At 37.0% G+C, this 24447-nt stretch overlaps 2 protein-coding genes across 9 annotated transcripts in view; both read right to left on the reverse strand.

Moving 5' to 3' along the window:
• fam172a (family with sequence similarity 172 member A) overlaps positions 1-20367 on the reverse strand; it is a 143737-nt gene extending 123370 nt beyond the window's left edge. The window contains exons 1-5 of one of the 3 annotated variants that reach the window (XM_004072645.3): positions 20243-20367; positions 19506-19646; positions 18777-18878; positions 12604-12704; positions 176-241 (exon numbers count right to left, since the gene is read on the reverse strand). In XM_004072645.3, the coding sequence (XP_004072693.1) occupies positions 176-241; positions 12604-12704; positions 18777-18878; positions 19506-19611 (375 nt within the window). In that variant the 5' untranslated portion in view covers positions 19612-19646; positions 20243-20367. Of the gene's footprint in view, positions 1-175; positions 242-12603; positions 12705-18776; positions 18879-19505; positions 19647-19850; positions 19933-20218 lie in introns of those variants that run through there. The other 2 variants (XM_011479289.3, XM_011479290.3) reach the window with 2 other exon arrangements.
• Positions 20368-21907: 1540 nt separating this feature from the next.
• kiaa0825 (KIAA0825 ortholog) overlaps positions 21908-24447 on the reverse strand; it is a 121423-nt gene continuing 118883 nt past the window's right edge. For all 6 annotated transcript variants that reach the window (XM_020706008.2, XM_020706007.2, XM_020706006.2 and 3 more), the window contains one exon: positions 21908-24170. In XM_020706008.2, coding sequence (XP_020561667.1) covers positions 24051-24170 — 120 coding nt within the window. In that variant the 3' untranslated portion in view covers positions 21908-24050. The remainder of the gene's footprint in view (positions 24171-24447) is intronic.

Genomic DNA, 24447 nt, shown 5'->3' on the forward strand with positions numbered 1-24447 from the left:
AACTGGATTCCTAAAATCCACCTTTAAACAGTGGGTCTTAACAGAACCTTCAATACCATAACAACGCTATAAAGCCTAAGCATTTACATCCATTTTCATTTGTAATAATCCCTTTAATCTTCAAGGGCACAAATCAAAGAGAAAATAGCCTATTTTTTTCAGTATGTATACTCACTGGTATGACTTCTTTCCTCAGCTTGCACTTTTCCTCCAACAGCTTGTAAACATACTGAGTGATGATCTAGAAGAAAACACACACACGAAGGACATACACACCATCAGACTGGCAAGAGTGTCAAATGGGATTTTTCATTTATAATTGTATGATTCCGTCCAGCAAACTCAAGTAAAGGATGGCCATGAGTGAAGAAGCAACATCATCTGCCGTCATTATTGGTAATTGAGGAAAAAACAGAAACTCTCATGTGCTCTCTAGTGTTGGCGTGGGAACACAAGTCATTTTGAAGGAGTAAAAACCCTTTTGTGTGTAGTTTGTATTTGTATCACAGTACAGTGAGGGTGTTAAGGTTATAAAATGCCAGGAGAGGAAATCTCCTGTACAAGCAAGGGACTGATGTAAGTTATGTTTATCCTTGCAGCAACAGTACTAAAGAACCTTGTATACTGAGTCATTCCAACCCCAGGCCAAACCTTTTATGGTTCAGTAATATTAACAGCTTTCCTTTCCATTTTCTGTGTTTTTCTTGTTTTCTTTCCTCCATAGCTTGCTAAACTGAGAAGAGACACGCATACTTCACATGAAATATTAGAATTCTTCTTCTTGTGAGCCTGAAAATGTAAGCACGAGAATAGATCGTGACACACATGACCAACAACAGGGAACTCTTGATGCATTTATGATGTTCTATCAACATATTAACTAACCTTGTGGCTTACAATAATGTTGCATTGGCTTGATCCAATGCAGGGGGGGGCTGAGAGACATGCTGTCATGCTGTGCTATGAAGTCTTACTTACATTAGCTTTTGAGGCATCAGCCATAGTAAATCAGGAAACAAAAAGCCAGCAATGGCGCCACAGTTACAAAGCGTGTCGGATCTCGAGTCACGCTGAACTAACTGACTCAAACACAAACAAGCCAAGAATGTCATAACTTACAGCACAGAGGAAGATGCTGCAGTCCTGGTAATGTATGTAGAAAAGGGAAAAAGTAGCTTCTATTTTAACAACAGCTGATGAATGCAGATTACAGTAAAACATTGGGTGTGAAAATACCCTTCAATTTACTTTATTTGTTTTTACACTAACATCTGTAATCAGGACACCAAGATTACACACTGTGACTTTCCTGTACTTCTCTACATATTGCAAAGAAAAAAAAAACATTTTAAAAATACATTCTGTTTAGCTTTTGTAGCTGTTAAAACCAACAAAACATATTTGTTAATAAAATGAATAAAAAAATTAATTGTATAAAAAGAATAAAATATCAACCCTGAATCCCAATGTTCAGAAATCCATGTACTTTAAAAATGGCAAGGTGGAATGCTTGATTTACTTCTTTAAAGCCAAAATACAAGAGTTAAATCAAATATTCAACAAATATTATGCTTTTGAAAGCCAATCAAAGGTCAGAAGAAAATGATATATTGGTAGTATTTTACCCTATGAGTATGTTGGTGAAAAGAACCACCAAAGCCACAGCAGCTAATTCAGTAAAATGTCAACTGGTCTGATGAAGACTAAAGTGATTCTGAGCCTCAGTATGCTAGTTTTTAATGACATCAATAAGCTTCACAGGAAATTTCATTTACACCATGTTATTTATTCTGTGCCTCAGGTGGCCTAAGGACCAGCTGATATAGAATAAGAAAATGGAAAAATAAGAAAATAGGAAACTGGTGGGGAAGAAAACACAACTTGACTTTATTCAAACATTAACAATAGGGAGAATATAATCTTTTATTTAGGTTTTTGGGTCATCTCATCAATATGAAGTCATGCAAAAAAAGAAATTACACTTTTTTTTCATATAAGAACTGCACCTACTGAAGAAAGGAAATCAATTACAGATGCACACAACTCCTAAAATCAGGTTTAATCCCATTATTATACATGACAAATAGTGACCCAAGATATATAAGACACAAACAAAGCACACTCATTTCTGCAGTAACTTTTAGCAAAGCTATAAGTTCTTTGTTTTTCAACTCTTGGTCAAATATTCTATTATGCCTATCTCTTTCATGGTTTTATTACCTATAGTTCAAACTTTGCTAGAGTTAAAGGTTGTTTCAATTACTGCAACATGTCTTTCTCTGTCCTTAATACAACATGAAATCATTATCCAGCCACCACCATGTCAAACAGTAGGAAAAGGATCAGATCTCTGAACTAATGTTCAGGATGTGTTTTTTCTTTTGCCATCACTTCGTTGTAGAAAAAAATAACTTTTTCCGAACTTTGCAAGGTCATATTTTCTCTTTATTGAGAATATAATAAAACTGCACTTCATAATGTTAAACTTTAAGGTGTAATTTGATTTTTTTATATATATTTATTATATCCTTTTTTAATTCACTGAATTTTCTGAAGTCTAAGTTATGGATTTGGCTGCAATACTTGAGATACAAATGCAGTCCTTTCTTTGATTCTGGAGAGTTTCTAAGTAAAGCTTTGGCAAAGAACATAATCTTTAGACTGTACCGCACTTCAGTTCAAAGTAGAGGCAGAAAATAAGCATTACACTGAACTGAAATCCAGCTATAATGGGATAGGTCATTTCCACACATACCAGCAAACAGAGGCAACCGCACATCAGCCTCTTAGGACTTGATCTCAGCAGCTGATCAGCACAATAAAAAAGACCTTTTGTTCACCTAATTAGCAATGTGTTATTAGTGTTTTAATGAAACGCCTGCAGGAAGCAGTGCTGAAGGTTTGCGTTATTGGCACTGGAGAGTAGGACAAACGGGAGTAGTGGATTTCCTAATTAATGTTAAGACAAATTGAGGGAAGTGAGGAGATTGACAAAATGAAAGCAAGATCAAAGAGCTACCTTAATCAATAAAAGTCAACACACATCATTCATTTAAGAAAATACAAATCAAAAAAATCTTGATTCATTAGATTAATTTATAGTTTCAAAGTATAAATGTTCAAAAACATCAAAGATGTTTTGTGTTTTCCAATAGAGGTGAGTCAGTCCCCTGCACACATAACCTCTACAGCTGAGGTCACCGTTGTGTCTGCAGTTTATTTGTGTAAGGAAAGTTCTGTGGCGATGGACCAAGAAGAGAAGGATCACAGAGGAAGGAAGGGACTTAGATGGAGGCTTAGCAAGGGGAAACAAAGAAGACAAGAAAAGAGAGATGGCAAAGTAATCCCTAGGACACAGAAACTCCCTCCCACTGTGCAGAGCAGAATAGGAGATGGAGCAACGGAGGAGGAACCGGGGTGAGGGAGGGAACTGTATATATTGCATGGCAGTTATAAGACCTTTTTAAATGGGTGAGTTTTGACATTTGTTCCTTGAAACGTCCCAGATCATTCTCACCGCAACTTCTATAGGAGTACAGTGACAGAATGCATTTCCTGTTTATCCGGGTTTTTTCCCACTGAAAACATCAGTCATGCCGGCTTTAGCAAGGCCACAACAAAGCCATTGCAGAAGTCCACTGAGCACACACAAGCACTGTGGGAGGAAAAGACCCTGATCATATCTAATCACAAATGAATCATCAAAAAAAAAAGTTACGCTTCTTCGAAAATGTTTAAGTGTTAAAGCCTATACTTCCATATGTTCAAATACTGTAGCTAAACGTTTGCCGCTGGTCTGCTTGTCTAGAAGCTACACACATAAATGCACCAGTGATAACTGTGAAGACACAGCCCCCCATACACAAGGAACTGGGATACAAGGACAAACACCTTGTCTCTCTAGTCCTAAGTCCTTTCCAAAAGCCACTTAGCCAGAGACACCAGAGAGAGCAAGAAGAGGCTTCAAAGCTGTTTATATAATGAAACTGAAAGAGCTGTTCTGTGCTGTATCACTGACTGCACCCAGGAAAGCATTCCTGCTTCTCCAGAGAATAGAGAAAAGGAAAAGAAGGAAAAAAAGAAGAAAATCCCCCCAAACAATGCAGAATAACGAGAGTGGCAACAGCAAAGCAAAGTCAGAAAAAAGAGAGACTCCAAAGGAACGAAGGAGGCAATAGAAAGGTTGTTTATTTTAAGTCAGGCTTGTGTATCAACAGAAAATGTATTAAAATAGGCCCTATTGTTGAGAATTTGTGATCTGTCAGTCTGTGTGTGAAACAAAGAGAGAAAGAGAGGCTGCCATAATTCCCATGAGCTTTGTCATTCTTCTGTTAGAGGATAGAGGGCTCTCCAGGGGAAGACAAAGTTCTCAGATAAAGACAGACAGTTTACATTCGCCATAGATATTTCTGCGGCTCCCTCCATCACTGCCCTTTCTGCTAACCTCAACCTAATAATGACCAGTGTTACCTGGGAAACTGGCAGAGGGCTAAAACAAAGTATCATCATTATGGGTGCCAGTAGTAGTATCATGTATCTATCCTTTAAATAGATGTCTTCCTGCATTTTCTTTTAGACTCTTGTCCCAACCCTTAGCCAATTCATTTACAATACAACTCACAAAGTAAAAAACATTTTCTCCTAACTTTGCTCTCAGTGGAATTAGGAAATTTAGAAATGGAGACGATGATCAATGGCCAAAAGATGATAGGTGGTCCACCAAATAAATAAGTTTGAGAAAAAATTACTGTGAAATTATTAGATAAACAGTCTGCTATGATTGTGTCATATAAGGTTGTGAAAGTTAAAATGCGACTTATAGTCCAGTGCGACTTATCTGTGTTTTTTTCTACTTTATAATGCATTTTTGGGCTGGTGCGACTTATACTCCGGTGCGACTTATAGTCCGGAAAATACGGTAATTTCTTCCATATAGTTTTTGTGGATAATAGTTTTTTTTGTATTCATTTGTTTTATAATATGTATGCATATGGTGATCTAACAAAATAAAAAGTCGATATTTTCTAATGGTACTTTTTAACCCTTGTGCTATCCTAGGCACTTTAACATTAGGAGTGGGGTCATCTAGACCCACTAGACAGTGCTCTGAACCTTTTTTCTTCAATGATTTGTGATCTTCACTGGTGTCCATGGATTACATGAAATCTTTCCACCTTTATCCACCTTTGTCATGGTAAGGAGAACATGTCAAAGTAAGGGTGGGGTCATCTAAGATAGTACAAGGGTTAGTAATACAAATATATTCCAAAAATTCACTGATTTATGGCAGATCTGGTCCTCACTGAGGTCAAAAAGTATGTATGTCTCAATGGCTGATACCAATTATATATAACACTATTGCCAATGGCTGATTTATATTGATAACTATATTTTTATTACGATTTCTTTGACATTGTAGTTGTTGTTATCAATGGACATTTTTCACCTATCTGCACTGGTAGTGCAGCAACTAGATGGACAGTATGTAGATGATGGTAGCCAGTCAATGAGTCTAATATGCAAAGGCATTGACCAATGTCACTTTTGTTAAAATGGTTGGTAGATTAATACATCTGTCTGTGCTTTTATACACCATTAAAGTGATTGAAATTCAAATATTGGAATAACAAAAAATATCCTCATTTGAATGGGTGAGCTTATACTTCTGGAAATGTATTTGTTATTCTGTCTTTTACAGAATTTGATAAACGTTGGCAGGCTCTAGCTACAAAACCAAATCACAAAAGTAAGTTTTGCCTACTTTGGTTGTGACGGCTGGTTATTTTAGCTCTCAAACCAGGCCATTTTTGTCTGAACTTTGATATGAACCAAATATTTTGCAAAAATATTCACCTAAAAATGTTTAAAAAAAAGAATAGAAAAACAACTAATTTGTGTAATTTCTTGGGAAGTTAATGTGTGAAACTCACAGTAGACAGGTATTTCCAGAAAGAGTCTGACCACCTTAAATTCATCAAAGTTATGCAAGTAACCATAGCTACTAATCTTGCTGGTTGATTTAGACTTACATTTTTTTAACCACATTTACATGGTTAATTCCATTGAGCTTTTGCCACAAGCCTGCGTGATTAGGCATTTCCAACAACCTAAATGTGAATTGGTATAACTACTGTAGTGTTTTAGCTTGGGAGTTCATTTGCTACACAATATATTTTATTAATTTAGCTATTAGAATTTTGAGCATGTTTGGTAGCAGCGTATTAACAACAAAATGACTCAAAAAGTGGTTTAATTTGGTCATAGGTTATAAAGCATTTCCTTTGCAGTGTTTACTAATAAATTGAGCCCATTTTATGCTAAATAATCCTTGTTCATTAAAACACATAATGGAGCATATGAATAAGTCTGTCTACAACTATTCAAGTTAGTTTCAGGTAAACCAAAACTGACACATAAGCATGGATCTACTGATTAAGAATATAGTTTAAATTGAATTCAACCTGCCCTCCAAAACAAAAGTAAAGATGTATTTCCCAAAGTTGTTTTAATAGGTAAGACTTTAGGAAATGTACGCCATTACCCCGAGTTATATATTCTTTATATATGAAGATAAATACATTCATACATTTTAGAGCAGTTTTTCTTGTAGAAAGTGCCATTCATGCAGATGTCTAAATGTGAAATAAGGTTGCAGCAGGATCCCCACTGAATCATTCCAACCATTGGGTATGTACAACAAAATTAATATTTTAGTCTGTCTTAGTCATTGCATATAACACTTATCTAAACAAGTGGAGATGTCATAATGAAGCTAGAAACACCTGTTATTTCAAATATTAGGAAAAGGGAAATAACAAAAGTGTAACCTATTCATTCTTCCATACATCTATTCATCGCTCTTCAGAACTTCCAGAATTCCTGTCAGGGTCACAGAGTTTCTGGAGTCAACCCAGCTACTGTTGGGCAAAGGCAGGGTACAGCCTGAACATGCCGCCAATGTGTTGCAGGGCCACAGACGCTCACATACACTCCTAAGCACAATTTAGAGATTCCGAGGATGTTTTTGGACTGTGGGAGGAAGCCGAAGTTCCTGGATCAAATCCATGCATACTTTAAAGACAGCAAAAACAAGTAAATATGACCTAATTAGACAGAAGTGTTAAAAGTTCTTATTTAAAGCATTACTCTATAGAACAAGAGGAAGACATGTTTCACTCACAAAAGACCTCACAGTATTTTTAACTCAAGTACTGACAATAACAAATATTACCAAAGTAAAAATTTAATGCTGAACACAAATACCTTCAAAACCTTTAACCTTGGTCACATAGCCACCAAAAGACAAAAATGTCAATATTTGGAAAAACAGTGAAAGGCCTGTAAAGAAATCATTTACAACAGCGACAGCAAAGTATGTAAAAACATAGAGGGAAAGCTTTGTAATTCAGCCATCTGGCTAGGTTTACCTCATTATAATATTCCAACTGTGTGTATGTGGTGTGTGTTTTCAATTTTGTGACTGCCTTCTATTCGACAGATGCAGACAGAGCAGAGAAGAATCCTCATTTATTAACAGCTTAATGGAGCTCCATCTGGGCCAGGCCCTGTGCTTGTCTTCTATCAGAGAAATTCATCACTGAATCACAGGAATTAGATTCCAGCTGACACCTACACAGGCTGAGGTGACCCCGCTGCTCTGACCAACGCTGCACTGAAGCATGTATGGTGATGCAGCTGTAATGCATTCATGATAGCGATCTAAGCCAATGAAGACATTTGAGCAAAGTAAAAGCTTGCATACATTTTAGTACTAGCAAAAAAAAAAAAAGTATTAAAATAATTAAACTCAATTAAAATTTTGAAAAAATACAAATGACTAAACTCTCAAAATTGGGAAGTCTCTGAAAATAACTTAGGTTAATTAAGTCATGGCTGGATGTCAATGACAAAATACTGAATTTAATTCAATATCCAATCCAACAAAGTTAAATTTAGTATCGAGATATTTGACAAATTTCTAAAGTGAAGTAAAATTTGTTTGGTTATGAAAAGCAGTGTCCATATATCTAGTGATTTTAATTGAACCAGGGTAGATGGATGGAAAAATTAACACAGAAAAAAAAAAGAGATTGCTCTCAAAAAAGAAGGTTAATTGATTTAAAGTATATAAAGACCTACAATAAAGCTATAAAAATGCGTATAACATGTTGCCACCTTTTAGGGCTGCACGATATAAAGAAAACATGTGATATGCGATATTAGTAATTAATATTGCGATAACGCTATACATGAACAGATAGCAAAACAACCAAAAACATAATTTCCATTTAACTGCAACTGCTTAATTTAAATAAGAGTTAACCCGCATCTACATAGGAGGCAAACATCTAACACAAAAGGGCTCCATCCGGTTGGTCAACAACATGAAGTCGTTCATCCGATTGGTCAAATGCATAAATAGATTTATTTGATGCGTTAAGTACTTCAAGCAGCCATAAGATTGTTTTAGCACAATTAAGGCAACCATTTATTGCAATTCTTGCCATCTTTTGCGATATTAGTATTGCACAGATATCGCGATAACGATAAATTAGCGATATATTGTGCAGGCCTACCACCTTTACAGTTTTACTTGTGCATCACAGTCACTGTATGATACAGTACACTTTCTTAAGAGTGACCTTAGTTTAAACCACATTCATTTAGTTTAAATTGCATTTGTTGACTTGGGCACATGGTGACTTTACATCTACATCTGAGAAGATCTGAGAAATTGTTCCCAAAAAAAAACAATATTTGTAGTTTTTCATTAAAAAAACTATCATTTTTAAATCTGTGCACAAATCACTAAGCGCTTAGAATTCTTTTAATCAGATTTAAAAAATAGAAAAACACCCAAATTTTGTTCCCATCTCTCTACTTTTACTTGGAGGCCATCACACCAACATCTTCTTCTTCCTCTTTCTATCTATCCCTCCATTCAGACAAGGCTGAAGTGCAAATTGGACATCTGGTGCTGTGATGTGTCTGACAATACAGGCGCTACCTCCGGACCCCTTCACAAGCATATACAGACACAGAACAGGTGTACACACACAAACAGAAACACACATATGCAGCATGTATCACACAACAACCAGTTTAAAATTAGTTTTAAAAAAAAGAGAGGGATTGGAAATGATGCTGAGAACTATCTAAAAGCAGTACAGAAACAAATCTGATTGAATATTAGACAGAAGTGATGATGTTGTTCCGACCATACTACAGGAGCGACCACATGGCCTTGTGCAGTTCTGTACGCTGGGCATGAAAGTAGTTCCTTCCTCCGACAGTCTCAGCTGGCAGGTTGAAAGACAACATTACGGTGTGGTGTTAGGGCATATAAGACCTACATGAGTAGTCGATACTTCTTCATTTGCACTCTACTCGGCATCAAGGAATAAAGAGCAACAATGTGTGAAAGGATTAGCCAGACAAACGTCAAAAATCTCAGGCAGGAATCTATCGTCAGATCTTTTAACACACACACATTCCGAGGATGACCAAGCAGCAACGGCTTACTTTTAGAAACAGAGACATAAAATCCAGAAATCCCGTCTATACATAACAGGGCACATTTTTAAAGAACCAAGCATTTGACTGTCTGTAATGTGTATCCATTTTTTTTTCTAAATAATCTTTGGTTTAACTAAAGCAGACAGATTAATGTAGATGATGCTTCTCTCCCTTCAACTGTTATTTTCTCACAAAATAACTCAACCAACATTAGTCTTCATTATACAAAGACATGTTGACAGGAACTGACATCCTTAAAAATAAACCCCCCGTCATTCAAATGCAGAACAAGTAAAATTTGCAGACATGTTTGATAATTATTTGCTCATTCCAGAAGTGTGGCTCTATCAAAAATCTGCAGTTTGCATAGTTTAAATGCTTGTGTTTTTATTTGGGGCTTGCATTGCGTGCTTCTCTTCTTTTGAGATGCTAACTGAAAATGCACGTGTACGCAGACAAAAAAAGAAGGAATGTGGAAAAACCTTTACAAAAAGCTGACTCTCAAAGGAGTTGCTCTTCACCACATTGAAAATAACAATAATTTTTAAAAGAGGTAATACCACAAACGAGCTTATCAAAATGCTTTGAACGCCGAGGAATGTACATAAGAATTAGACACAACATAGTGGGGGATACAAAAAGAGAAAGTGTTGGATGTTATGCTGGACTTGTGGAAATGAATTAGTGATGTACTTTAGGATTGTATATGTCTGAAAAGTGCTGTTTGATGGAAAACTTTAGCAAAAACAATATATATATATATATTATATTATAAGAAAAAAGCTACATTTAAAATGACTAAATTCAGTAATAATGCTCTGTAGAACAGAACTGTCAATGTTTTCTTGTGCTTTGAATCAAGTTGTCATAACATTGGAATTGGACTACAAAGGTGGTACTATTTAAGCCCATATTTCAAGTTTGCCGCGCATCCTCAAATTCTCTTGTTTTATTATCCCCCCCTTTTCTGTTGGGAGGATATTTAGTACAGAAAATTGCACTGCAATGTAAGTACACTGTACTGTAGGGTAATGATCTGACATTACACGGACATTCAGGCAGCTTAGGTTGTCTAATAATGTATCAAATATTTTTAGGTGTGCCTGCTGTGCTTTTCTGTCATGGCTATCAGCATGCTCAAGTTTTGGCAGTAAGAAACAGCCCGTTTGGGGGTTGAGTGTGGTTTTTATTATTATAGTTATTAACCTGCAAATTAATAAGTAAATTAACCTCTGGGTTGCTTTTCCACGAAGTTATGGTTTGTAGCTTAAGTTAAAAAAAGTATTTTTGTGAATAAGTTCTTCTCTAAAGAAAGATACAGAGATATATATGAAATATATGAATAAAGGGTAGTTGATGTTCAAACCACACTTTACAGTGTAAAAAGCTGTTGTGCAGTTGTACAGCATCAAAAGTAAGTTCATAGTGTCTGTAGTTGTTAACTGACTTCTTGTTTCTTTTGTTATCAGACCAGGGTTAAGTTTAAACATCCCGGACGGACGCGTTCCATCTTCGTCAGACGCCTCAGTGACAATCCACTGTTTTATGTACATCACACACAACCAACTGATGACGACTCTGACAAAGACGGAACGCGTCCGTCGAAACATGGCAGGTATGTTTAAACATGACCCGTGTCTGATAACAAAAGAACCAACAAGTCAATCAAAAGAAATCAATCAGAAATTCTGGTCAGTAACTGTAACATTTAAACCTAACATTAACATCATATGACATTGAACGCCTCACAGATGTAACGCTGTTCCATCAGAAACTGTTCCAGCTCCCACTCAACTTTGTGGCAACCTCTGGTGTTGAATCAGAGACGGAACGAAATATGGCGCCATTTGCAGAGTAGGCTGTTTCACGCTGCACAGCGACACACAATGAAGACACCTTAAAGGCTCTATAAAACTGCTAAATGAAAGGGGTTTATGTCTTCTATGACTACATTTCTGTGCATGAAGACCTAACCTCTTAAAGGTAAGCCTATTAAAAAGGTAAGCCTATTAAAGAGACAGGCAGTAAATTATGTTGTGGAAAGTAAACCAATCAGAAGAGACCTGGGATCGAGCCACTTGTTTTAGACAGGGGGAGACATGGCAGGAGTTATAACTGCCATTTAAATCCAAAAATTACCTCTCAAGCCATGTGACAATTTTAGAGTGCAAAGTCCACAAATGAATAAGCTGAAAATAAGCAAATCTAGGTCTAAGTTTGAATGAGTACTGATATAATTATTGAAAACAAACAGCAAAGACAAACAAAAAACAAATTTGCTAATAAGTGCAACTATTACAAATTCGATGTAGACTTTAAATCAAATATTGAAATGTTTATTCTTCCCTTATGAGCAACAGAAAGCTGTAGGAGTGCACACATGATCATGACTATAAAATGTGATTATGCTTTAGAGATGACTCTGAACTGACAAAGATAGTGTGAATAACTAACTTTGATTGCCTAAAAGCAAAGTTTCAGTTCCTGGGAGGTGGCACTGTTTTTTCATTGCAAATATTAAGTATTTTGTTTAGCTTTTTCACACATATAGTTAGTTACCAACAGATACAATCATCCAAGCAAGGTTTAATAGAAATTGACTGTCATCAGCATAGACGTAATGAGAAATTGGCTTTGTTTTGGTTTTACCATATTAATGCAACACAAAAGTATTGATACCAGGTAAGTGTAACTCCTTATCAAACTAAAATCGATTAACTTTACGTAAAATGGAGATTCTTAATCAAGAAATTACTGCAATTTTTTTGTTTTTATTTCTTCTTTTATACCGAGGTTACCTTATTTTCTGGATTCTAACATTGAAGCTGAGGGTCACACCATTAACTTAAGTCCAAACAGACTGTTTTTTACAAAACTAATGCCTATATAAAACGACTTGCTAAAAAAACTGGGAGAACATTCATGAATGGGGGAAAAAAATGGATCTAACGTTCTTAAAATATAAAATAAACCCATGTTGTGAGCAATAATTATTCTCTTTTTCCAAATATGTGTAGTAAATAAACAACGTTTTTTTTATGATTTCTTCTTAATATCATTAGAGAAGTGTAAAAAAAAGCCTGTTACCTCTCCAAGAGCTTCATAGCGCTTCTGGTTCCAGCGGTGAAGATCTTCTCTGGCATTGAATACAAAGCGCTCACCAGTTTTAATGTGTCTGAGCTGGCCATCTGTTGATTACAAATAATCATTAATGTCAAAATATTTTCTCATGTGGACTTGAATATGTATCAAATGGATATAACACATTTTAGAATGATTTAATGCTTTTTATTTTAATTTAGTTGAACGCTACTAAATGGAGCATTAAAACTAAACTTCAACAACCTTCTGATCAGTCTTGCAAACCAAAAATGGACAGCTGGTTCTTAAAAGAGTCTCTTTGTTTTCTTGAAAGCCTCTTTGCATCTTTTGCCCTTCACACTGGAATCCAGTCACATTTCTTCTCACTCCTTGTTTCTTCAGACAAAACCAAATTCTTCACGAGCCAATTATTAAAGCAGCTCAATATGTCTACTGCATTTAAGTGTGGGCATGGAGACAGAAAAGAAAGACACAATGGCAATCACTCTCTATAATTTATTTGAAAATGCTGCCTGGACACTAGCCAATCATCCGAACCATCCATCCATCCATCCATCCATCCATCCATCCATCCATCCATCCATCTATCCATTTTCTTAACCCCCTGCATCCCTGTTGGGGTCACGGGGCTGCCGGAGCCTATCCCGGTTACTGTTGGGGGAAGGCAGAGTACACCTTGAACAGGTCACCGACCTGTAGCAGAGCGTCATCATTTCCAGTTCTGTTTACACGCACAAACACATAGATCAAACAGCTGCAGCAAGAATGGAAAGCGTGAGACCAGTATCACAATGCAAGTGGGCCACACTGCAATGGTCAAAGAAGCAACTCTAAGTTTATGCAGCAACTTAAGAAACCCAGATTCACATTATTCCGAGTTTATCTCTTTTAAGAAGTAATCATAGAGGAAAACTCTCTCAAGATACTACTTTTCAAAGAATTACCCTTTTGTGGCTATGAAACCACTACCTAAGCAATGAGGCCATCCATCCTGCAGTTGACACTGCAACACAATAAAATACTAAACAGTGTTAAATTTAATTTTGACCTTTATGACTGCAAAAATGTGCACAACCTAAGCCACAAAAAGTGCACATACTTAACCCAAACTGCCTGAGGGCTCTCATACTTTCTCAATTACTTCATAATTTGAGGGGAGAAACCCATCTTAGATATAAATAAATATAACTTTGTGAAATAAGAGAATACTTGAGCACCTTTTTTCCTTCATAACCTTCTAAATTGCCACCATTTCACTCCTCTATCAATGTGATAAATGTTAGAACACTTGCTCACTCTGTATAACAGCATTCGCTTTTATGGGTAGTTGTTAGACAACATGTGCTTCTGTATCTAGGTTTGGTACTGCAACACGTTTAAAAATACAGATCTCAGAGAGAAGTAGAGCAGAATATACTGTAGGTAGAAACTATTATGTAAAAAGGAGTGCTCGAACAAAGTTTGCTGAAAGAAATAAATGTTGCATTTATACAGGGTACGTAGCCTCATACTACACCCTATGAGAAAAGCTACAGGACAATCCAGCTGTATGAAAGGTGTGTGTGCAGGGCAGGGGGAAAAAAATGTATGTGGCATACATATGTGTATTTTAGGTGATAAGCTCCAGTCTCCCCCAACTCATCCTCCTAAAGGAATAAAATTTTCTCAACTTTTCTCCTCTTTTTCTGTCATAATTAGCATTCTGTTCTCAATTTGCCCGCTTAATTAGGTGTACATAACCTTGGATCTCCAATAATGGAAAACCGGAGGGCTTGCGAGATGAAGCCATCATCTACAGTGATTAAGATACCTGCAGAAGTATTGTACACAGCCTCTTCTGTATTCACATCATTACATGGTCAAATTAACAGTTTTGTTCCACTTGTCTTGGGCTGGGGTAGCATGCGTGGCAGCTTTAGAAATGCCTTCAAGCCAGAGGGACAATTAGCTGATGCACAAGAGACATTGCTCAAGGGCCTCTGTGGCTTTAATGAAAATCCTCCACTTCAAAAACAGCCATTAGACATTTTTGACAAGACATGCAGACAGGAGGTAATGTGAATATGTCCCTTTTGTAGGGGGCTGGACATCTTGAGGAGGATATGGGGCAGAAATAGAGAAATACAGAAAAAAAGGGGAAGAAAACGGAAACAGGAACATCAGGGAGGGGAGATGGGGAGTATGTATCTGTCCTCAATGGTAGACTGAGCTGGGACTTGAGGTTAGGGTAGAGTGGTTGGTGGGTGCTGGCTAAGAATCCACATCTCTGTTCTTAGGCACAGTGAAGTTATGCAAATGCTCCGTCAGGGAGAGGGCAAGGCTGGGTAGGTTACTGACGGGCCGTAGAGTACACAACATGTCTCCCACTCAGCCAGCCAGCCAGACACTGACAGAGAGCAGAAGGGATAAAAGACACAAGGGAAGAGACTACAGGAGAATACTAAGTCTAAATCTCAACTCTGCCTTTTTCTCTCAACCTGGTTTGATTAAAGCTAGCTGAGAGAAACCTTCAGAGACTTTTAGATTGTTTTAACACCCATATATCTGGATTAAGTTCTATTTCTTGCCATCTTTACAGACTAAATCCCAATGTACACCGTGGAATTTCCCAATTAAAGTAAACAACAGTAAATAATCCTGATTATATTTTGCTTGTGGCTCCATAAAGTCTGCATGGTGGTGTGGCAGTGAGCTCTGATGGGTTGCATTATCAGAATCCTGCTGAGACCATTCTAAGCAGGATTCTCTATAAGCGTGCTGGTGTTTTCTCTTGGTATTTTCAAAAATATATCTGATCCGTTGCAGAACCCCAATTGTTCTAGTGAGTGAGTGTGACGGTGTGTGGTTGTATCTCTATGTGTGCGTGTGGCCTTGGAGCTGTGCAAGCTGTACCCTCCTTTTGAGTGCAGACATCTGTTACAGGCTACAGCAAAACACAACCCCATCAAGGACAAAGTGGGTACAAAATTGGACAAATGGTTCAATGAAGGTGGTCCCTATATCACACAGTAAAAAAGCCTGTCGGAAAATTTAGAGAATTTTAGAAAGGGACTGCTGCTCGAGAGTCATACTCCAGGTCTCAACGGCCAGCACAGAAACCCAGCCTTATCTGCAGCTGATTTCCTGGATCAGGTGTGTTTTGCCAAAAAGAAGCTACAAAGGCAAGTTTGTTGGAAAAAATGTAGGTCACTGACCCTCAAGGCCTGGCTTTTGACTTTTATGGCATAAACCAACTATTATAAATGCAGACTTTAATGACGCACCTATCCGCAAGACAATGGTGCATTTTTAAACCATGAAACTGACCTCAAAGTAGTATATGAATCTAAATCCCATTCAACAGCAGTATACCAAGTTGAAAAGCGCTGTTTTATTTGCTCCAGATTTATATTTATAGCAGTAGAGAAACAAGTTTTATAATGTTCTATTGTACTCACATTTGGTTGTACCCTTGGCAGGGCAAAGCAAGTTTATATGTATAGCACAATTCGCACACAAAGTAATTCAAAGTGCTTCACAAATCAGGAAAATGCATTAAAATCACAATACATAACAGTGCAAAGATAAAAAACATACTTAATTATTACAAAATTTACCTTGAAAGAGAAATTACAAGGAAAAGAGGTGTCAATAAGGACCCTTCAGTTATATACAAAGCTGAGCAGGAATCTTTTGAGTCTAGATTTGAACCTTAACACAGTAGAGGCCTGTCTTACAACCTCAGGGAGACTGTTCCAGCTTTAAGCTGCATAAGATTGAAACGCTGATTCTCCTTGTTTAGTCCTGACTCTGGGCACCCGCAGGAGGCCGGTCGACCCTTTGATCAGACGATTACAGGTTTGATTCCCGCCTTGCCCACCCGGCCATGTGTTGAAGTGTCCTTGGGCAAGACACTGAACCTCACCTTGTCTCTGGTGGGAGCGCCGGTGTTCGGCAGCAGAGCCGCCATCAGTGTGTGAACGTGTGTGTGACTGGGACTGTGACTGTAAAGCACTTTGTGCCTTTATCATTATATACCATTTACCATATGGCGCTAACATGTCAGAGATGCAGTTTGGTGCAAGAAGCCTCGGTACTGAGGAAGGCCAGTAAGCAGGCCGTTAAAGTAATCTAACCCAGTGTTTTTCAACCTTTTTTGAGCCACGGCACACTTTAACCTTGACAAAAATCCCGCGGCACACCAGCATCCAAAAAAAAAAAAAAAACAGAAATTCATGGTCTGTATTGATCGACAGCCCCCCCCCCCCGCCCGCCCGCAATCTCACGTGTATTTTTGTGATAATTGTGGCCGGAAAAGCAGGAAGTTGCGGCTGTTTTTTCTAAGAGATGAAATGAAAGTTAAATTAGAAAAATTTAGAAACTGTTTGTTTGTTGGGGTTTCAAGGCGTTTCGCAAGGACAACTCATTGTGCGCTGGGACACTGGCTCTTTAAGCCAATGCATCATGGGAGATGCAGTGTGAAAAGTGCCGAAAACTTGCAGAAAGACTGGCGTCTCTGAGATTTATTGTATTGTCCACTTGTTTCACGGTCTGACACCGGACTCTGTGGAAAGCTACACCGCTAAAGAAGAGCTTTAGCCGGTATTTTTGTTAGAACTGAGCGACTTTATCAGCAGAATTAAGAACAAGGAAGTGAAGACTTTAAGCACTTCTGATTGGTCAGACTGATGACATGTGATTAAGCCTTCAAGAATGATTGGTGGAGACAGTTAAAGGGACGGGACTTTTCCGCAAACTGTCATAGCTGCAGGTAAATCGCGGTAACGTAATCCTTATCAAAATGTCTTTAATAGAATTAAATAAACACAAAGAAAAATTAATTTTAAGATCTTTCATATTCCTAACTACTCAGTGTTTTATCAGGGCCTGTTTGGATGAACAAAGAGCTGATATCCTGGAGATGGGAAATGTTTTTAGATCAGTGAATGATTAATGAGGGCAATTTCTCCACGGCACACTTGACCATCTCCCACGGCACACTAGTGTGCCGCGGCACACTGGTTGAAAAACACTGATCTAACCTACTGGAGACAAATGCATGAATAAGTTTCTCCAGGTCTGACTTTGACATTATGTTTTGGGTTTTGGCAATGTTTTTTAGATGGTAAAATACTGCTAATGTTACTGACTTGATTTGGCTGTTAGAGTTCAGGTCAGGGTCCATGATTACCTCTAGGTTTCTGACTTGATTTGAAGGTTTTAGAGTCACCCTATTTGTATCTTAAATCAACATTCTTTTGTGTAAAAAAAGAAAAAGAAAAGGCTTTTAACTTCACATTTGTATTAGCAAGCAGAGCATTATGAGGATGTTGATACGGCGTGTTGCTAAATTATAGATTACATGTATTGTTGTTAGAAGCATCATCAGAAATAGATGAATATTAGTCTTTTTTAAGGCTAAAAGTTTTAGAAAATCTTTTGATGTTTGTACAGGGTTTTGAGCAGTTAATTTTGTTTTTGTCACTTTTGAAAAAATCTCTTTTGAAGGATCACTTAAATAGTAATTAGACACATTTCCATCAAATTCTTTATAAACGCAGTATGCAATACTAAACAATTTCTAAGTAACATCTGGCTATGAATGTAAAGTAGGCCTGCACAATATACCGCAAATTTATCGTTATCGCAACATCAAGCTGTGCAATATGCATACCGCAAAAGATGTCAAAAATCGCAATAAATGGTTACCTTAAATGTGCTAAAACAAACTCATGGCAGCTTGAAATATTGAACAAATTAAATAAATCACTTTACCCATTTAACCAATTGGAAGGGGACCCGTTTACGTTGTTGATCAATCAGATGAGCCCTTTAATGTTTGACGTTTGCCTCCTACGTCGACAAGGGTCATTTGGAGTATAATTTTTAAACTGTTGCAGTGAAATGGAAATGATATTTTTGGTTGTTTTGCTATTTGTTTATATACCGCAAATTATATCGTTATCGCAATATTAATCACCACGATCGCATATCGCGAGTTTTCCTCATATCGTGCAGCCCTAATGTAAAGTAAGGTTAAAGATTTCAGCCACATCTGGTCTGCTGTAGTTCATCACAAAATGTCACACTTTAGTCCATTATTGTCCAATAAATCCTCGTCATGCAAACTGACCATGGAATAACAGAATATTTATAGTTGAGGCTTTGCTTGTTCTTACCTTCGTCAAAAGCATATTCAAACTCCTCCAGTGTTTTGGGGAAAGTAAAAGGAGGTTCATCCTTCTTCATTAGTTCATCCAAGTCAATTCTTGACAGCAAGTCTGTAAACAAAACAAAAAAAAAAAGAGATTCCTATTGTAACAAAACCAACAATCAACGCTATTAATCTGTAAAACATTTCCCAAAAATAAAAGTAACAGCCAAACTGACAGCCGAACTCCAATCATCTGTTGACTGATTTTAAAAGCTTTCCCGTAAGTCTTTGTTATGATCATGCCTTTTTTAGGCAAAATGAAAAAAAAATACTGTGTCGTTTTCTGGGACATAATTTCTGCAGAGCGGCAGGAGCGAATGCATCAGAATGGAGCAGAGCAGAGAGCTCATAGCCCAACAATTGTACTTACCAACTACAACAATTTTTCTTTTTCATCTGCTCCGGATTCACCAGAACTTAAATAAAGAAATACTCAAAAATGCAGTTTTAAGATAAATGTTATTTGTGTATATCTTCTATCATGAGAAAAATGCTACACGGATGAGTTAAGAACACCGAAAATATAATTTTTCATCAGGGTCTTTAAAGATTAGGTAAAAACTTTGATCATGTTTGAGAGTATAGATCTGGGATGCGCTCCTCAATTCAAGGCAACATTTTTTTTAATGACACCTTTTTTTTGTTTGTTTGTTTTTAAGGCATAAAAACAAACTCAAACTGTATAATTTTTCACCTTTGAGAGCAGTGGTTTTCTCTTTGTCCTCCTGGCCAGAAACCTGGGCCATGGTGATCCACAGTATGCACAGAGTTATGGTGGAAGCACAAAGATGACAGAGCATGGGTCCTCCCCTCCCACGGGTGACTAGGAAGAATCCTGTCACGGGACACATTCCAGAAGGTGAGAGAGAGAAAAGCAGCTAAGCTAAACTGTAAATAAATGTTTCCTGAAAACACAACTAACGCACGGTAGAGGGCTAAGTTAAGTACGTCCAAACCTAACCGAAAGACAAAAAAAAGCTCCACTTTATTATTGTCCCGTCTTAGTTTCACAACTTTACAAATATAATTGTAAGCATACCTAACGTAACCGGTTTACAAAAGTTAACACAGGTGAGACGACGTAAACAAAAGTTAGTTAATCGAATGCGGCAACTAGTTTCCTGTTGTCAACCCGAAACCCCTGTGGAGGTTCTTGGAGGGAAACACAACACCACGTTTTTTTCACGTTGCCAATAACCTCAAAACGACTCGTGATCTTCACACAACAGACAACATTCACCTAATTACACACTCGTTTCAAATAACTCCCGTAAAAAAATGTGATTTGGTCTACGTGGAGCAGTTGTTGTTTAGTGGTTAAACCGTGTTTTTATTATAAGTTATTTATAATAAAATATGAACAAGGATACACAGGTGAGCAGCTTTTAACAGCAGAAACATGCATACTTTGTTTATCATCGACTCACACACCATATGCGTTTTGCGACAGTCCAGTTGCTGCAGCTTCCTTAAAATTTCTAAACAGGAAGAACTCTGACCAGAGCTGCACAGAGCGCGTGAAGCTTCCGGGTTACCGGGGCAACGGACTGGAAGAGAGATTTAAAGGAACAGTAGCAACTTTTGGCTTTTACCCTTCTCGATTGGCTTAGTAACCAAAGTTCCATCTTTATTTGCTTATCTAGGTCAGTCATTAATTGTGTAACATTATAACAAGGTTCAGAATGACGTATGTCGTAATAATAGTTCAGGCATTCTAAAGAATGGCTTTAGATTTCTCAGATCCCATTTTGTTGGTACTTAACTTTATTGTGCTGGTTATCAAATTTCAACATTTTAAAATATGATAAAATAAAACAACAATTATAATAATATCACTTGACCGACCTCTTAATGTCTTTGGTAATATATATTTTGTGCCAATGGAAATACGTCATGTTTTGTGATGTTACCAAATTATTTTATTTGCACCAAGGTTTATTCTCCCAAGTCTTACAAATGTGTTTGGTTTTTTTTGCATCTGATGTGACCAAAGACAAAAGATTAATAATAAAGTTTCTCACGGAAAAGGAATCTATTCCAAATAGCCGTTTTCCAGAAAATAATTCATAGATCAACATTTCAACTACATCCTGTTGTTTATATCTCCTGCTGGTTTTGTCTGTGTTATTATCAAATCCACCAAGTTATGGGAAATGTCATCCCACACTGACAAGCCTGTTGCTGGAAGTTATCTTGAACTGTTTGAGCAGAATAAAAATATAGAAAATAAATGTAAAAAAGCACAACTAGGCGTTTACATAAATTAAAAAAGATTGAAATTGACTTTTCCTTTAGGTTTGTTTGTAAGATGGATCTTCAAAAGGCTTTTTTTTTTTACAAAATCTCAGAAAAATGACAGGGTTCTTTAATCACATTCACACATTCAGTTATAACAAATTACCTTTATTGGAGTCAGACCTTTAAACAATTTAGCTTTAGTGCATGAAATCATAAAAAAGGTTGGTAAAAAAGACATTTAAAAAGATATTTTGGACATTTAGAAAATAAAAAAATATATTAGTTGTGGTTTTCTGATACCTGTGGTTCTATTTTTCACAATTAAGGGGGAAGCCTTAGCCAGGAGTCTGGAAAAGTCACCTGTATGCGGAGAACTCTAGAAAGCACCTTACGTCCCCATACAAGACACCTACCGGTATTCCTACATGTTGTCTCAACCTGGTGAGTTTTCTTTACTTGGTTTATGCATTCCCAGAATTAATCAAATGCAGAGAATGTTGATTTATAATATGGTAAATGGCATATACTGGCTTTACTACCTTCTTTTAGGAGGTCCAAAGCACTTTACAGTAACAGTTCCATTCACCCATCCACACACACATTTACACACTGAAGGCAGCTGAACACTGGAGCCAACTTATAACCACCAGAAGCATTGTGGGGTTCAGTGTCTTGCCCAAGGACACTTCAACACATGGCCGGGCAGAGCAAGAACCAGACCTGTAACCGTCATATCAGAGATCGACTGGTCTACCTCTGCTCCACAGCCTGGTAAAAGTTTTTGGATATGAGTACTGCAATTAACTGTCCTGTAAACTTTGTACAAGTAGTTCCAAATATTACAATCAAGTGTATTTAATCTTATTTTCTTTATTCAACAACAAATAAATATACAAAAATTATGAAATAAGTATACATTTGAAGAACATTTCTCATGTATTATTCAGAGATGAAAACAACAGCATTTGATCTCCAACATCACTGGAAAAGAAACAAAAGTATAAGTTGTTTTACACTTGTAAAGTTTGATTTGCAACTGAAAACTATAAATAGAATGACAAACTGTGCATCAAAAAGGATAACTAAAAGGCTATAAAAATTAAAACTTACACATTGAAAACATTTGGAGTGCAGGTTATTGTAAAATATTAAGAATACATTTACAGTGGATATACAAATAAAGTTTTTTTGTTTTTTTTTTAAATAAGCTGAATTGCTTTTCTTAGTAAACGGGAGCAAACTAACTTGAATCACGTGGCAGAAAATACTCATAGAAAGGTGAAGAACGGTTTTAACCGTTGCCAATTTCTGTTTGTTTTTCTTCTTCTTCTATTTTTAGTGTTGTAAATGTTCTTTAAACTTTCCTTGATGTTTAATTCATAAAATAAAAACAAGAATGAATGGTAGATTTGTTCCTGCTGTGTTTCCATGGCAGGGTCTTTGAAAGCAACAAAACAGCCCTTTCCTATCAGCAACATTGTCTTCAGGTATTGCACCAACCAATGAGGCAACAGCAAAACTGGAAAATAGTTTGAAATATGCGAATGATGCCCTTACAAAGCTTCGACTGTTAATCGACTGATCCGCTACTAAACGTTTCTAATAGAAAATGCTTTCTTTTTAAATCACTAAGCTTTACTGACAGTTGTCTTCTTAGTCTATCACCTGCATGCATTAGGAGCATGAATGGATGTGTACTACTTACTAGAAGAGGTAGAGAGGAATAGTAAAAGGGATCAAGCTTTTTCTTTGTAAGAAACAGTTATCTTTAAAGCACAGTTTGGGAAGCCAAATACTTTGTTTATGCAATTGCACAGTTAAACGGTTGCATTGTTATATTTGATACAGTAAGAAGACTAATGCTGCTTTGTTGCTATTTAGCTCTTTTTTTTTTCAATGACAAAAGCAGAACTCAGTTGTTAAACGTGCAGTCTTTTGTCTTCGTTAAGTAGTTTGGTGATTTTAATCTAGCTACATTTGCATTGAAAATCTAGTTAAGCAGAAACAACATTTCTCTTTTCTTTCCTCTATCTCTTAAAGGATTTGCGCTGTGTAGCAGCTTTTGTGAGCTGCAATCGCATACATGTGGAGGAAAGAAGCAAAGAAGCAATAATTAAACTTGTTAAATCCACATTTGGAAAAAGTGGGGGAAGCACATGATGCAACAATAGTCCACAAAGATATTTAGGTTCCATATTTATTGCATTTGCAGAACATATATATAAAATGTCAAGGCTGAGATAGGAAAATGTTTCAATTTTTACTATTTAGTGGTGAAATATTGCATCCTTAACATTTTTTAAATATAGTAAAAGTATAAACTCATTTGAAAAGAAAAGCTACAAATAAATGCTACTGCAGTTTGCAGAAAATACTGACTGATTTTTCCACAGTGAGGCAAATTTTTGAGGCACATCGTGACCAAAACGAATATCACTGTGCTTCCAAAATATGATGTTTGATGTTTTCTTTCAGTAACCAAGAGAGAGTATGCTGACATCAATATCTTTACCCTCACTGACTCAAAAAAAAAACAACTTCAACTGCCTACAATGATCACACAGCTCCATCTTGTCCCAGGCAAACAAATCCAGGCTCCTCTGCATCCCAGAACTGATTTCTGCAGATGTGTTTCAAAAAGATAAAACACATCTGATGCACCGTTGAACAGCACAGAGAGTTTGTCTGAGGTGTGTGCAAAAAGAGAAAGCCACCAGCTTTCACACATTTTTGTTTTTTTGTCCCCTCTCTAATGTCGCTAGGCAGATACATATGCAAATTTTCAGCACCGGCTACATGTGAAAACCAAATTACAACAGCAAACGTGCAAGCACACACACACACGCCGCCACACATTGCTACCTTGAGAGTTCCAAGTGTGTACGGCATTAAAAGAAGACATTTACAACATGATAAAAATACCAACTGTGTGGACTGTTATTGGGCAGCGTTTTTATCGGGTGGTTGTGTTTCCCCTTGGGTCTGCTTTGCTGGCGTCTCATCAGATCCAGGAGAGCCCTGTGGTCCCACGCTGCAGGAGCAAACAAGAAACGTTTTCTGAAGTTCTTCTACCATTGCTTTCTCTTCGTCTTCTAGTTCTGCACCCTCCTGGAAATCCCACCTGGGGAGCATTGAGACACACAACGTGAGCTGTTTAAATTCCAACAAACAATTGCCTGGGTTAAATGAACTCACATGTGGAATTGAGCAATGAAGTCTCAATGTGTCTCCTATTTGTTATCTTTAAATTAGTAGGATTTTACCATCACCATCATTAAAGCAAAATTAAGTATTGTTTCACATATCCTTTTATCAAAGTATGGTGTTGCCAATTTGCCTAACTTGAGAAATAACCTTGGCACTTTCTCCTAACTAATTATTTAAATTAAAGCAAGCAG

This window comes from Oryzias latipes, chromosome 9, assembly GCF_002234675.1.
Source record: "Oryzias latipes chromosome 9, ASM223467v1".
Classification (NCBI taxonomy): domain Eukaryota; kingdom Metazoa; phylum Chordata; class Actinopteri; order Beloniformes; family Adrianichthyidae; genus Oryzias; species Oryzias latipes.